This window comes from Drosophila obscura, unplaced genomic scaffold (genome assembly GCF_018151105.1).
Source record: "Drosophila obscura isolate BZ-5 IFL unplaced genomic scaffold, ASM1815110v1 contig_1, whole genome shotgun sequence".
Classification (NCBI taxonomy): Eukaryota; Metazoa; Arthropoda; class Insecta; order Diptera; family Drosophilidae; genus Drosophila; species Drosophila obscura.
The window spans coordinates 4,999,486-5,014,408 of record NW_024542679.1 but is presented as its reverse complement, the minus strand read 5'-3'; the positions used below and the strand labels follow the sequence as shown (position 1 = coordinate 5,014,408).

Sequence of the window (14,923 nt, the reverse complement as noted above, 5' to 3'; positions counted from 1 at the left end):
TCGCTCATGAAACATCTTTTTATTGGGTCACCCGTTCGTCCGCCCGGTAGCTGGATGGATGGATGGCATGGATGGAATGGAGGGGCAGGCAGCGGAGCTGGTGACCTTAAAACGCATTAGCAGTCGGCCAGGCCAAGTCGTAATAATTTTATTGGCAAACATCACAAAAGGAGAGAAGGAAAACAGAAATAAAAGCTAACCAACCATTCCGTCTGGCTAGCTAACAGTTTCGAAAGGTGTTGGCTCCAATTTCGGTTTTATTCAGAATTTCAAAATTCAAATAACGAACGCAGTAAATGGGCAGAGGGTAAAGGGTAGGGGGGAAAAGCGGATAGCGGGCAGCAGACAGCAGAGAGCGCCGCGACAAGTGCAGGCGTGCTCAAGGTAAAATCGAGGCAGCGCAGTCGCGTCGTCGTCGACAGAGTGCAAGATCAAGTGAAGCGATTGAGTAGTGCCCGAAAATGCAAGAGAGAGGGAGAGCGAACGTTAGCCGAGAGAGCGGACGACCACTTGACAAAACCTTAGGCAATGATGGACTAGTAGATACTTATTGGTTGGCTTAAATGGAGATATTAATTAAAAAAATACCCGACTAAGATTATAAACAAGTAAAATAAATAAAAATTTGACACTAGTCCCTTTTCTGTCAAAGGAATTTGATCTTATCTGACACACAATGCACACAATATGCCCCACTCAATTACAGGGTACCTAAGTCATTCGCGCGGGTGACAATCAGACAACGTCTATCTTTCCCCCTACCTCGCTCACACACACACACATTCACATCCTCTTTTTTTAGGCATTTGGTAGGCGATGCTGTTTAGGCCGCCTAGCGTCAAGTGTTGACGGCCAAAAGAGCAGCGCTTACGGCAACGGCAGCCACAGAGGCAGCGGCGGCGCAGCTGCGACTAGATAAAAAGAACAAATTGACTAAGCACGAAACACGTTTTAGCCAGTCCAGAGACCAGAGAGTTAGCCAGACTCTAAGCCAGAGACGGAGACAGAGTTGGAGCGCGTTTGACATAGTGACCCAATTCCGGGTTTCGATTTTCTGGTTTTTCTTAAGAATACACGTTTTCCGCTTAAGTGAACACACACACGCACACAGAAAGAGAGTCAGAGAGAGAGAGAGAGAGACGGGCGTAAAACGAGTTGAGAATTTTTCGCCTGGAATTTCTGAGTTTTCCACGCACTGACATTTACCCCATCCTTTTACCCCTCTTCTCACACTTACCGTTATTTAGTGGCTGCCGCTGCGTCCTTCCCTGGGTCCGAAGATATTTTTGACTTTATTGCTGTTGCTGTCCTCTTCTATTTCACACACCCGTTCGCGTTCACGTTCACGTTACACACATTACGTTAGGTTCGGTTCGGTTTCTGGTAGTTACTCAATCGCGTCGATACGTGGATTTAACGGACGATTTGCGGGCTTGTTATATTACTTTTTATTTTTACTATTCTGGTGGTGTTTTCATTTATTGTTGTTTTATTTGTGGTGTTCCGATATTCTGTTGTAATTATTATACTATTTTTATCTGACTACTTTTTCACTAGAGAACTTACTTCCTACGAATCACAATTAGAAATGAGACTGAGACGGGCCCCCGCTCCGAGTGGAAATTGAAAAACTAACGCGCCGACTACTTTGTGTGTGTGTTTTTCTCTGTTTTCTCTGTTTTGTGTGGCACGGCACAAACATGTGTGGCACAGTCCGTTGGCGGCGGGGCAAGACAGGCGGCGGCAGGCAGGCAAACTATAGGAAAGGAAAACCGATCGACCTCAAAAAACACAACACGATACGATTCTCCGCGCAAAACTTCTCTTCTACCAAATAGTTTAACTTTTGTGCTGCTGCTGTGATGTAACACAGCTGGGGGCTTCGTGCGGCTCGCGGAACTTGAACTAAAGCGGCACTGCAATATAGCTGCTGTGTGTGGCACTTTGTATTGGTATTATTCTGGTGGAAATTCGTTGGATTCGGTGGAAGGTCTAGTCATGGTAGAATACTTCAAAGGGTACGACACACTCGCTCTTTGGGGGGCCTATTCTGATGTCCACCCTCTCTCTTTCGCTCTCACACTCTTTGGGACATTGGGCACACCTTTTATTTTTATACTCTGGAAGTGAAGAGAAATTTTCTCAATTTTTTCAAATAATAGCTGATTTGGGGAATATCAGAATGTTGATTTATTCATTGCAATATCAATTTTAAAATCTAACTTTAAAAATAGCCAAAGCTATGATTAAAACAGCTAAAAACTGTCCATCCCTGTATATTTAGAGTGTGACCGTTCTGTAGAGCTCGAAAAACGCCGATATTTGCGGAGATTAACCCGTGAAGGTATGGTATTGCCTATGAATTGAAAATATTAAAAATTGTATGTAAAAATGTTTCCAAAAAGAGTATTTTGCTATTTAAACGCTCCTGCTAGATCTCAGGTATTCTCGAAGGTTCAGTTTTCCTAGTTCATGAACTTAAATAAAAATTCGTCCAGTACCTTAATGGGTTAAATTGTATATGCTCCCATAATTTATTGATTTTTACTTGTTGCTGTTGCTGTTCCTGCTGTTTCTGTGTTGTTTTCAAAAAAGCTGCTGCAAAAGCTCGTTCTCGACGCCAATAATTAGCCACTACCGGTAGAACGGGTCTCCACCTTGCGCGCGTTCAAAAACCCCAGCTGCTTTGAGTCACAGCTTATCTGGAGCTCAGGCCCAACTTTGTTTTTTCTCAATTCAATTTTAACCGCAAAACTGGCAGCACGCATCATGTCCGCAGGCCGAGTCGTCATCTATGGGGGCAAGGGAGCATTGGGCTCCGCATGTGTCGATCACTTCAAAGCCAACAACTACGTGAGTATCCGCCGCCTTTCACCTGCAATCCACGAGGTTTAATTGTTTCATTGTTTCTTGGACAACCTTCGGCATGTAACGCGCAGTGGGTCGGCAGCATTGACTTGAGCGAAAACGACAAGGCCGATGTGAGCATTGTGGTGCCACGCGATGGCAGCTGGTCGGAGCAGGAGGCCACTGTGGTGGGCAAAGTGGGAGAATCCCTCGCTGGGGAGAAGCTGGATGCCGTGATCTGCGTGGCCGGCGGCTGGGCTGGCGGCAATGCCAAGAAGGATCTGGCCAAGAACGCCGATCTCATGTGGAAGCAGAGCGTGTGGACATCCAGCATCTCGGCGGCCGTTGCTGCTCAGCATTTGAAGGAGGGTGGACTTTTGGCTCTGACCGGCGCCAAGCCTGCATTGGACGGCACTCCTGGCATGATTGGCTATGGCATGGCCAAGGCGGCTGTCCACCAGCTCACACGTTCGCTTGCTGGCTCGAATTCAGGTCTGCCAGGCGGCTCCCTGGTCGTATCCATTCTGCCAGTGACCCTGGACACGCCCATGAACCGCAAATGGATGCCAGACGCAGACTTTGGCACTTGGACGCCCCTCAAGGAGGTAGCTGGCCTCTTCTTAAACTGGACCCAGGCCCAGGAGCGCCCGAAGACGGGCTCCCTGCTGCAGCTGATCACAAAGAGCGGCATTACCGAGCTGATAGCCGCAGATTAGAAAGGAAAACAATTCCCCCCTGACGCTGATGAAATAAATGCTCAAACCATAATCTCCAATGCTTTCGCTTGTACATAAACCAAAAATAAATCGCTTGGCGGCTTTCGATCGTTTAATGTGGGTCTGTAAATTGGGGGGGTAACATTTGCTGCCATTTGGATAACCCTTTGAACTCTTGAAGAGCTCGGGGAATGAACGAACTAGAGCTTTTTTCGTACTGATATTGTATAGACAGGCATGAGCTTCTTGAGACTTGAGGTTTAGTTGGGAAACAGTCTACGTCTTCTTTTTCTTCATGATTTTCATGAAAAACACCATGGCTGGGGAGGGAAATAAAGCGAGAAATTAGTGATGGATCGGCTTGGACTTTCCATTGATGAATGACTCACCTACAAATGTACAAAATACAAAGACAAACAGCATCCAGGCCCAGCATTTGTAGGCACTGCGCGAGTGCTGCTCAAGTTTTTCGGCCTCCTTGCCGAGGGAATTGATGTTGCGATCGGTGATGCCAGCGGATTTGCTCACCATTTCGGTGTCACGTTTTATAATGCGATTGGCCGTCATCGTTTGCTCCTTGAGGTTGCGCGTCAGCGAGAGCATGTGCTCTGTGATCTTCTCCTGCTTCTGATTGTAATACTTGACAGCCTCGTTCATGTTGTCGCCTTCAGTGGCCGGGTTGTTGGAGCTGCCGCTGGGACTGCCACTGCCGCTAGCGTCCTCGTCAGCGCCACGTCGTCGCCGCAGCGCATCGCCATCTACTAATACATGGAGGGTGTTCGGTGAGCAGTACTCTGTTGGGTTTATGCTAATCGTCTTACCCGCCAGCAGATCCTTCCGCATGTCGTTGTAGTTCTTTGTGTTCTCGATCTGCCGCATCTCCTTCAGGGATACTTCCCCAGCCTCGTTGGCAGTCGCCGCATTCACTTGTATCTTTGTACCTCCCGTGTAGCCGGTGGTCAGCTTGAGGGCCTGCAGGCGCTCTATGTACCCGGAGATCCTGGGCACATTCCGTGGGTCGTCGTCCAGAGCCTGCAGCTCCGCGACCATTATGTCCACCGCCTTAATAAACTTCTGTAGGCGCCAGAAGTTATCCTCGTCCTTGACCAGCTCCTCGCAGTTGCTCAGCACTGTGCGGATATTTACATTTAGCTTGGTGGCCATTTTTCAGGCAAAACATAAAAAATAACAAATTTCGGGCTGACAAGGGGTTTTATTTTGATATTTGATCAGCTGTTTTTAAGTGTAGAATTCATGTAGATAAGCATGTAGCATTTGTTTTGCGCCGCCACATGCAACCCTGTGTAGTTGCTGTGTAGCAAAACGAATTAAATTTGTCGAATTTTAAACCTTTTATGTTTAAATAATTTTAAAAAATAAAGAAATGCCAACTTGTTGTGTAAAACTTTGCACATCTTATAGAAAATTGATTAGACTATTAGAAAAAATAAGTTTTCCTCTAGGTATCGCTATGGAAGGGCACTTATAGCCTGGAATGTGCATGAAGATTTTTCAGCGTGTGGGTATTTATATTTCTATCATAATCTTATCAATATAAACCCCTCAACCAATATCAGAAATTATCAATTAAACCTTCGTGATAGCCCATGGGGGTGATGGGCGCATATTTTTTGAAACAGTTGCCGCGTGCCCCGCGTTAAGATCTGATTTGTCAGTTAATTTTGGATGAGCTAGCCAGTTGTTTGTGTCAAGAGGGGGACGTACGAAACGTTATCAAGCAGCTGACAGCGTTAACCTTTTCGGTAATAACAAACCCAGCCAGTCCGTCCGCTCTCTCTCCAGCGCATGTGCTGGGCCCTGTTTTTGTTAACGGATTTATTTGGCTATGAATGAAAGTAAGCCAAAAATCGTACGCGCTTAATCTCTCATCTCTCTCTAACGGGACACACGCACACACCAACTCTTGCTCTCTCTTATGTCTCTCTCGCTCTCTTGCTCTCACACTCCTGCGCAACAGCAGCTAACGGTTCATGGGTAAAATAGCCACAGCGGAAAAAAAGAAGTGAAAATCGAAATCGATAAGTAAGACACGGACAGCAGGCACCAGAGAAAAAGTGTATTAAATTCCATAAAAAGCAAACAGAGATACCAGAAAAATCAACAAACTGCTGACCGAGGGGACAACCTTCACGGGCAATGTCCAACAAAAGTGTTAGCATGGAGTTTAATCATTTGAAATTGTAGTTTAAAAGTTTGGTACACCGTCTGAGAGCCAGAGAAATCGATACACCCGAAACGAGGGGGCTGCTGTGTCCCTGTGGCCTGTGCCCTGTGCGTGGGTGCTGCTGCTGTGCCGCTGAAAAATTACCATCAAACTGTAGAGAATTTTGCTGCGAAGAAAAAGCTTGCAACCTTCAGCCGCAATATTTGTTACATAAACCATAGAGAATCCATTAATAGCTTGAACCTCACACATCATTCTCACCCGTTCGTTTTTGCAGCAGCTGCTTGTGGTAATGTAAGGCGCTTTGATTGGAGCTCGTAAAGAACAAGAATTGGCTTGGCTTGGCTTGGCGTAAAAAGCGTAAAGACAGAGCGTAGAGTGATTCGATAGCATAGCCATAGTAGACAAAAGCCCCCAAAATGCAGCCACCGCCGCGTAAGGTAAAGCCTCTCACAGAACCTCCCCCATACCATTGAGAATTATTCCCCACACAAACACAAACACACACACACACTAAACTCTCGTGTCCAACAGGGTAACTATGTGAAATTCTTGAAGAATCTGCACACGGAACAGGTGGCCAAGTTGCAGCTGAAGAACCAGCATGAGTGCGACCTGCTGGAGGACATACGACAGTTCACCATCAAGCGATCGGCCATCGAGAAGTCGTATAGCGAGGCCCTCCTGAAGATCTCGTCGCAGTATCTCAACAAGAAGATACCCAACATTCCTGACATCAAGATGGAGGGCATGGAAGAGCGTTGGTAAGTGATGCGCCACTCCATAGCGTTCCTGGCTGAATCCTCATGACTGGCCACCCTGCTTTCCCTCTGCAGGAACATGTGGAGCGTGTGGCGCACAGTTCTCGAGGAGAATGAGAAGTTGGCTCGTGCCCGGCTGGCCGCTATTGAGGTGTTCCAGCAGCAGATAGCCGACGAAGCCAAGGTTCTCAGGGACTACAAATTGGCCATTGCCAAGAGATCGCTATCGGGCATCGTCAATGTGCAGAAGGAACTCCATTTGAGTGTGGGCGACGTGGACAAGACGAAGAAGTTTTATTTCGATGAGGAGCACTGTGCCCACGATGTGCGCGACAAGGCCCGGGATATCGAGGAGAAGCTGAAGAAGAAGAAGGGCTCCTTCTTCCAGTCCATCACATCGCTGCAGAAGAACAGCGCACGTGTGACCTCCCGGAAGGAGCTGCTCGAGGAGAAGTCCACGGGTGCTCGAAACGATTATATACTCAGCCTGGCCGCAGCCAATGCGCATCAGAATCGTTACTTTACCGTCGATCTGCAGACCACGATGACAACCATGGAGAATTATGTGTTTGAGCGAGTGGCCGAGTACCTGATGCTAATGGGGTAAGACAGTCCTCTGGCAGTTCTCAGATGTATCCCATTGATTCCTTCATCCCCCTTCATTCCCCCTTTAGACGCACAGAGCTGTTGACCTGCTCGGCCACGCAGAACAGTTTCGGGAAGATCCGTGACCAGGCCCAGCAGCTGACGCGGGAATACAATCTGCAGTGCTGCTATCTGTTCTATCCGGTGCTGAAGCAGCATATCCAGTATGATTTTGAGGCTTGTGACAACGATCCGGTGAGGAAGGTGACCACCGAGCATGATTCAGCCACGGAGACGCTCACCAAGGAGGCAAAGAATCTGGCCGGACGGGTGGTCAAGGAGAATGCCTCGATAAGGGAGAACGCCAAGAAGCTGGCCCTCTGCCAGTCGCTGAGGGACTCGGGACAGCGATCCGATCCAAACGATCCTAATGGTCCCGATCTGGACACCAAGATCGAGGAGTTCCGTGATCAGATACGCCGCTCCGAGACCGAGAAGGCCAAGGCCGAGGCCTGTCTGCAGTGCCTGCGGGACGGTGGCATCAATGTGGACGAGTGGGTGCAGGAGGCTGAGATTATGGGCGTGCAGGAGCTAACACGCTCGGCCAGCTCCATATCGATGCGCACCGATGCCTCGGGCCAGGGCGAGAATCCCAGCTCCGATTCCTTCTACGACAGCGACAAAGAGGAGGCTGCAGGCGGTGCCCCGGCCTTTGCTCAGACGAAGCCCAAGGCGGAGACGCAGCTCTCAAGGGATCGCACATTCAGTGACAGCGATGACGAGCCCGAGGAGCGTCCGGCAGCAGCTGCTGCTGCTGCTGCTGCAGCTCCAGCAGCCGCTAAGGCTGCCAGCGGAGGCACTGGAGCCTGGGACGATCCAACCGAGGTGAATTGGGGTGGCGAGGAGGAGGAGGAGGAGGAGGACAAGGACGAACCGATTGTACCCGAGCCCAAGGAGGCCATTTTCAAGTGCACCGCACTCTACAGCTACACGGTGAGTGGTGGTGGATCCTGTCTGAGGGATGATTACCTTTAATGTTTCGCATCCCCATTGAAGGGCCAAAATCCCGACGAGCTAACGATTGTCGAGAACGAGCAGCTCGAGGTGGTCGGCGAGGGCGATGGCGATGGGTGGCTGCGGGCCCGCAACTATCGGGGCGAGGAGGGCTATGTGCCGCACAATTATCTGGACATTGACCAGGAGACGGCCGGCGGCGCTTTTAATGGTACTGGTTCCGCCAATCAATTGCGCTCTCAAATCTCATTCTCATCTGTCGATTACACCGTTGACAACGAAGATCAAACGGTGGACTCGATGCAATCCCCCGACCAGGTATCGGTCATAATGGCCCCCCAGAAGCGCCTCAAGTCCGACATCGAATGGTGCATTGCGCTCTACGACTACGATGCCACCGCCGAGGATGAGCTCACCTTCGAGGAGGGCGACAAGATCAAGATTATCACCAAGACGGCCCACGGCGTCGACGATGGCTGGTGGGAGGGCGAACTGGATGGCAAGTTTGGCAACTTCCCCTCACTGGTCGTCGAGGAGTGCGACGAGTTGGGCGAGCCTCTGAGCGAGGGCGGCGACGAGTCACCACCCCCAATGGCAGCCCCAAACTTTGCCCTGCCCCCGGCACCAGCACTACCACCAGAGTATGCCCATGAGCTGGAATTGGAGCTGACGGAGGATATGTTTGGCTCACAGGATACGGCAGGTGAGGGTGATGGCAGAAGGGAGAAGGGAGGGTAATCCGTATCTGATTTGCATACTCAAGTGAATGCTTTTCCAGATGAAGACAGCGGCTATATACCCAACGGTGCTGCTGTTCCGAGTATGCCTCCGCCAGGTAAATGTCCACATACCACCCCGCCCCCCCTACACCAGTCAGCATCTGCTCTTTTGCTTCCCCTCTGTCTCTATCTATTTCCATATATAAATATGTATATCTATCACTCAATCTCCGATTCCTCTAGTACCAAAAACCATTGTACCTATAATTTTCCATTTCCTACCGATACAAAAAACAAAAAGAATACTTATCGAAAAGTACTGTTATACCTGCTTCTATATTCTCTAGAGGTAAAACTTAATCTCCAAAAGTGCAGCTCGTCTAAATACTAATCACTTGTACCACTACTACTAATACTCTCACAACCGAAACCAAATTACCAACCACCCACCACCCACCACCACAATCACTGTAACTACTCTCCACTCTCTACACACCGTTAATGTGTCTCTATGTCTCCAAAAATTAAAAGAAAACAAAACAAAAAACGTGTCTCCCCAGCAACTACCCAGATGAAAGCAATCCGAAGAATTATGATTACCCTGCGATTTTTTACAGTGTTCTCTCCTACTCTTCTTAGGCTTAATCTTAATCCAACGTGTGTCGTGTCAGTGTGTATCGTTGTTTCTTGTCATGTTGTCGATTACGATTACCATTGTCGATTTATTTCTTTTTGCAGCTTCTCAATCTTTTTAATTATTAATGAATATATATTTATATATATTTCTGCGTGTGTGTGCGGCACTGATTTGTTGATAGCAAGCTAAAGATTAATTTCAATTGATTATCACATATTTTTCTTTCATTGCTGTGTTTTTTTTCTTTCTGCATCGGTTGTTGTTATTTCTCTCAGTGTAATTGTGTGTCTTTGTGTCATTTAAGGCCAGAACCAAAGCCAAACCACTGCCAAGAAGGGTAATTTAATGCTCTATTATGCTCTATTAACTATCTATAATCTCTACTACCCAAAAAACGTTTCTCTTACTGCAATATATCTTGGTTCAGTATCTTGAATTAGTGTAGGGGAAATCTGTTCCTTTTCCATTGTTTTTTGAGAGCATGTGAAAGAAATCTCTTGAAGTTTTTCCCTCTTGGTAGTTTCTATATACTCTCCTGGTATACCCCTTGAGGACTTTCCACCCAACTATTTATTATGTTAAATATCAGTCAAAAATATAAACTAAAGGTTCCAGTGAGGCTGAATCTTATGTACATATCAGTATAAACTAAACCGATTTGCTTCAATTTCCAGTTTAAATAGAATTCGAAGCTGGTTCCATAGTTCCATAGCTCCCTAGTTTTCTTATCACCTTCCCGCATGTTTGTATGCCTCCGAAACCCAAAAAAGATAAACAAAACTAATTGAATAATTCCTCAAAAGTATATATTGAATATACCCCTTCTTCTATTTATCGTATATATAAGATTATTAAATTTTTATTTTTATTTTGCTAATTAGTTTTCTTAGTTCCCCTTTCGCCATTTACCTTATCGTGTATCTAGATAGTTCTTGTTCCAAGACTGCCTTGAAATGATCCTTAAATTATTGATTTCTATGTATAACTCTCACCGCTCTATATATAACTTTTATGATCAAGAAATAAGAATGATTTAACCAGAAATACGAATCTTGACTAAGCAATCGAAATATTCTCTCATTTTTTTTAATGCTTACTCAGTACTCATCCAAGAGCCTGGCATGGAGGTAAACTATCCATTGAGCCCCATTCATTCATCTAACAATTTCTTAAAGATATATAGATCGCATATTTAAATGTTTATTCTTATGTGTGTTCCAGGACGATCTCAGTGACGATGGGCAGCCACCGCCGTCTTTGCCGCCGCCACAGCTGCAAAAGGCAGCTGGCAAATCAGAGCCTGTGGCTGCAAACACATTGAACTTAGGTATGGCACAAATAATTGTTACCGCTGCAACCCCCATGGTTGAAGACGGTGCCGATAAATCTTTCCCACCAGTAGGAGAGAGCGAACAGGAGCAGAAGCAGCAGCAGAAGCAGAAGAAACAGGATGAGTCCAAGCAGGATCAACCGGTGGCGGATAAAAAGCCAGAGATAGCGCCAAAACCATTGGCCAAAGTATCGCCATCGCCACAGAAGCAGCCGCCATCACAGGCGGCTCCGATCTCGGCGGTGACGGCTGCCAAAGAAGGTAACACTAGACCGGTGCGACCGGTGGTAAGCATTACACTGACCGAGTATCCATCCTGTGATCCAGAGGACCAACAGTCCTTCTCGGAGGGCACTGACTCGGCCTCGGGCGCCGATGTCCCCATCCTGCAGGATGTCGAGGATCCGTTCAATGAGAAGTCAAAGGCCGATGCTGCCGGAGATGGAGATGGATTTGAGGCCAACTTTGAGGCCAATTTTGATGCCAACTTTGATGATGCCTTTGCCGGAGCCACAGCAGGCGGAGGAGGTGGGGGCGGTGGGGGTGGAGGCGAGCAGTCCAGCGATTTGGATATGAACGGAGAGCCGGGCGATGAGGAGCAGGGTCAGAGCGAGGGCGCGTCCTCAGGTGGAGTCGGCGACGCAACCGCCGCGGAGGAGGACATTGAGGCGCCCAAGCAGGTGGTCGGTGGGCGAGCTAGCATACCCGAGGAATTGGACTCAAATCAATTGGCACGTTTGCAAAATCTGAAAGAGTCGAACGCTTAGATTGTGGGCGCTCCGGTCTCTTCCTCTTGGTCGGCTACTTCAATGTTGTTTCTCTTGTTCTTTTAGGCACACGACCATGAGCATGATATATACTATATAGACTATAGCGACGGACAGTTGTAGAGCGGATCCAAGCGGAACACCACCTCCAGACACAGCCACTTTGAATGCATAATAAGCCCACACACAAAAACCAAACACCAACCAACACCAACCACCCACAACCCACATCCAGTTACAGACTTAGACGGACTTCAATCTAGCAGTTTACCGATCGGGAAACGGGAATAAACCAGATTCGGAAACCTATGCATCAAAATTCAATGGGAATCCAAGGGAAACCCAGTTTGTTGCTGGTTTATTTGCGTTTTTCCCGAGCCACATACAACGACACAGCAGGTCTTCAGATTACTCATATAATATATCTTTATTCCGTATATAGTATATGTACGATAGAAGTTAAAGATCCTCTCACCCTCGCATCACGTACAGCGCTCAAATTGTGTACATCCATTCGAATATATTTCTTCTGACTGCCTCCGGGGTTATAGTTAGACATCCACTGGGCCTTCATAACAAAAAACCACCATACGATATATACATTATATATATAAATATAAATACAAACTATATAAATATATACATAATTATGCTAGTTTGTAATGTGTTATACTCTCAGACACGTATGGAATACATATACTATTTAGAAATATTGTAAACGTTTATGTAGCACTCGCTGACACGGGTCGGTCTTCGAATATCAGCATCCGCAACGCAACTAATCGAGCAATAAAATGTATTGTATATGTATATATCTAAGTCCAGTACTCAGTAGCCTTATGTTAAGCATTGCGCTTGAACCGAACCGTATTGTATTAGCCAAGTTAACAGCATTAAAAGCAAACAGCCAACAAGAGTTCTACTAAGTCAAGTCAATTCAGTTCTGTTCTGTTTGATCCACCAGCTCTCGTGCACGTAGTACTCGTAATCCTAGGAGTTCTGCACAACCAAAATCGTAACTAAAAAAAAACTAAAAAATGTAAACGGATCCCTAAATATTGTTGTAATTCTAGCCTAATTAGTTAAATGTTTTTCCGTGTCTAGTTAAATGAATTAAGTTAATGTGTTGGATGCCAGAAATGGTTAAATTGAAGAGAAAATTAGTGAAATGAAATGCCTACTCAATCAGAGACTTTGTTTGCGAATACTCGAATACTCTCAATGCATAACTCAATCGGATGACGACTTCTTATACACATATTCAACGATACGATATTACCATAACACAGTTTAAACAAATGAAAAAAAAAACAAAAACGAACTTGAATAAGCCGCAAAAAGTATTGTTTGTAATTCCTGAGTTAAACAACAAAAACAATCCTTTATTCGGAACCACTAACAAAAATAAACAAATTTCCACTTTCAAGCAAGCGAACAAATATTTACGAGTTTTACTGGCATTAAGTCCCTCTCTTTTACTGGGAATAAAACACATGTGGGTTAATTTTTTTTGTAATTTTTTTTACATATCTTTATTTATATTCACTTCATTGCAATATTATAATATTTTTCTTCGTGGTTTGCGTTTTGTCCACTTGGATGTTTTGTTTTTTTAGTTTTAGTATTTAACTTATTAAGTATAGGTTTCATTCTTGGGTTTTTGTTTTTATCATTTACTTTCTGGTAACATTCATCTCTCGTTATTTTTTGGTTTCATTTTCATGTGTGTGTTTATTTTAATTGGTTTTCGTTTTGTTTTTTTTTTATGCTATAGATAATTATTTATTTCTTTATTTCATTTCAGTTTTTGCATTCTTATTTTTTTTTTTTGTATTTTTAATTTTGTTTTATTCATTTTATATAACGAAATTAACACAGTCAAAATTTGTGATCAGTGATCAATCATTACATATACGCATTTACGCATTACGTTTTAAATTATTTCTCCTTCTCAACATCCTTCTCAAACATATTCCTGCTTATATGGTACCTATGTGGGTGTAGGGGGTGTGTATTGTAAAGGATCTGATGGTTGAGCAACCGAAATGTTAAGGGTCTGATGGTGATGGTGGTGAGGTTAATAGTAATAACCAATAATTGATAGCAGAGCAGACTTGTGGGGTAGAAAGGATGGGAGGATATTGGAAGATTTTTGCAGGCTGGCTGAATTGGTAATCATAAAAAATGTTCATTTATTGCATTTAGGAACTCTTTTTGATGGACGGATAAAACCAAAAATTATATAGATACATTTCGTTGAACTCCTTGAAGACCGACCTTCTGACTGAATGACGATGGTAACGATGAGACTTTAGCGCTGGTTGATTGACAGACAAATCATATACACATATTTAGATATTGTTTAGTAGCCAGTGCCTGCGTGGTGCTGGAAGATAGAGGAGGGGTGTGGTTGTGGGTGCAAGGGGGCGGGGGTATCTAGTCTTAAAATGTAATAACAAATTTGATCGCATGTTTTACTTTGCTTGAGCAAAAGGTGGAGCCTGTCAACAGAGTGTGATTTTTTTTTATTAGGGATTCTAAGACTTAATTCTTTATAATAATGATGCAACAAATCATAAATTATGCAACGTACAACCATAAGTGTATGTGTGTGTGGTTTTTCTGAGTGTCAGTGTTGGTAAAGTGTTTTCATTGCACTAGTGTTGGCTAACAATTCATGGCTCGATCTCAATCGGTAACTCCTGGGGGGCTATAATATTCACTTGCATTAACTCGGAATTCATTTTAAAAATGCCATTTTGTTTTAGTTTCTGGTGCACTATGCAGGAATGCAGGATTCTGTTAGCTATACTGTATCTGTATCTGTTTCGTGTCTCTGTTTTCAGTTTCCATAGCTGTAACTCTGTATCTTGTATGTATCTGTATCTGTGTGTGTTGTGTGTGGTTCAACTTAAGCACTAAGGTTCTCAACTTGTTCATTTGCTTATCTAGATACTTTAGAATTTCTCGATTTGTTTTTACGTTTGTTTGTTTGTTTTTGAGACCACCATATACATATATAATATATAATTAAATATACATCATACATACGCAATTATTACATCATGTCACGTACATATATATCCCTTTCTCATATATATATATATATCTATATATATATTTTCTGGTTGCTTTATAAAACGTTGGTGTTGGTGTCGCCGTCTAAACAGCAACACCAAAAATGCTTTAAACATTTTCATTGTGTGTATAATTTAACATTTTACATATTTTCATCGCTTTGTTGTCTCTGCCTTTTTTGTCCTAAATGCTTTTTGCACACACGATTTCGATCATACATATGTAGGCATCTGTCACCTGTTACCGTCATTCATCATTTAATTTGTTTCCATAAAAAAGTTCTC

At 44.7% G+C, this 14,923-nt stretch overlaps 4 protein-coding genes across 19 annotated transcripts in view; 2 read left to right on the top strand and 2 right to left on the bottom strand.

Annotated features, from left to right (window-relative positions):
- Positions 1 to 1,952, bottom strand: part of LOC111068613 (protein boule) — a 34,634-nt gene extending 32,682 nt beyond the window's left edge. For 3 of the 6 annotated variants that reach the window (XM_022358215.2, XM_022358216.2, XM_022358218.2), the window contains exon 1: positions 1,238 to 1,951. The gene's annotated coding sequence lies outside the window, so the exon portion shown is untranslated. Of the gene's footprint in view, positions 1 to 1,237 lie in introns of all 6 variants that reach the window. The other 3 variants (XM_022358217.2, XM_022358220.2, XM_022358212.2) reach the window with 2 other exon arrangements.
- Positions 1,953 to 2,588: 636 nt separating this feature from the next.
- On the top strand, positions 2,589 to 3,679 carry LOC111068589 (dihydropteridine reductase). The gene is made up of 2 exons (XM_022358172.2): positions 2,589 to 2,853; positions 2,940 to 3,679. The coding sequence occupies exons 1-2, from the start codon at positions 2,770 to 2,772 to the stop codon at positions 3,561 to 3,563; spliced, it is 708 nt and encodes a 235-aa protein (XP_022213864.2). The 5' UTR covers positions 2,589 to 2,769; the 3' UTR covers positions 3,564 to 3,679.
- LOC111068588 (vesicle transport protein USE1) lies at positions 3,640 to 4,835 on the bottom strand. 2 transcript variants are annotated; one of them, XM_022358171.2, is made up of 3 exons: positions 4,385 to 4,835; positions 3,953 to 4,321; positions 3,640 to 3,883 (listed from the first exon to the last, which is right to left on the bottom strand). In XM_022358171.2, the coding sequence occupies exons 1-3, from the start codon at positions 4,725 to 4,727 to the stop codon at positions 3,840 to 3,842; spliced, it is 756 nt and encodes a 251-aa protein (XP_022213863.2). In that variant the 5' UTR covers positions 4,728 to 4,835; the 3' UTR covers positions 3,640 to 3,839. The 2 variants fall into 2 exon arrangements, with proteins under 2 accessions (XP_022213863.2, XP_022213862.2); XM_022358170.2 differs by having other exon boundaries at positions 3,953 to 4,324; positions 4,385 to 4,834.
- Positions 4,836 to 5,237: 402 nt separating this feature from the next.
- LOC111068583 (protein nervous wreck) lies at positions 5,238 to 13,000 on the top strand. 10 transcript variants are annotated; one of them, XM_022358146.2, is made up of 13 exons: positions 5,599 to 5,735; positions 6,026 to 6,188; positions 6,283 to 6,512; positions 6,585 to 7,112; positions 7,184 to 8,087; positions 8,151 to 8,319; positions 8,392 to 8,811; positions 8,887 to 8,943; positions 9,769 to 9,801; positions 10,566 to 10,591; positions 10,686 to 11,055; positions 11,122 to 11,525; positions 11,628 to 13,000. In XM_022358146.2, the coding sequence occupies exons 2-13, from the start codon at positions 6,168 to 6,170 to the stop codon at positions 11,682 to 11,684; spliced, it is 3,219 nt and encodes a 1,072-aa protein (XP_022213838.2). In that variant the 5' UTR covers positions 5,599 to 5,735; positions 6,026 to 6,167; the 3' UTR covers positions 11,685 to 13,000. The 10 variants fall into 10 exon arrangements, with proteins under 10 accessions (XP_022213834.2, XP_022213835.2, XP_022213838.2 ...); XM_022358148.2 differs by having other exon boundaries at positions 8,151 to 8,811; positions 10,686 to 10,791; positions 10,867 to 11,055; XM_022358147.2 differs by having other exon boundaries at positions 8,151 to 8,811; positions 10,686 to 10,791; positions 10,864 to 11,055.
- The last annotated feature ends 1,923 nt before the right edge of the window (positions 13,001 to 14,923 follow it).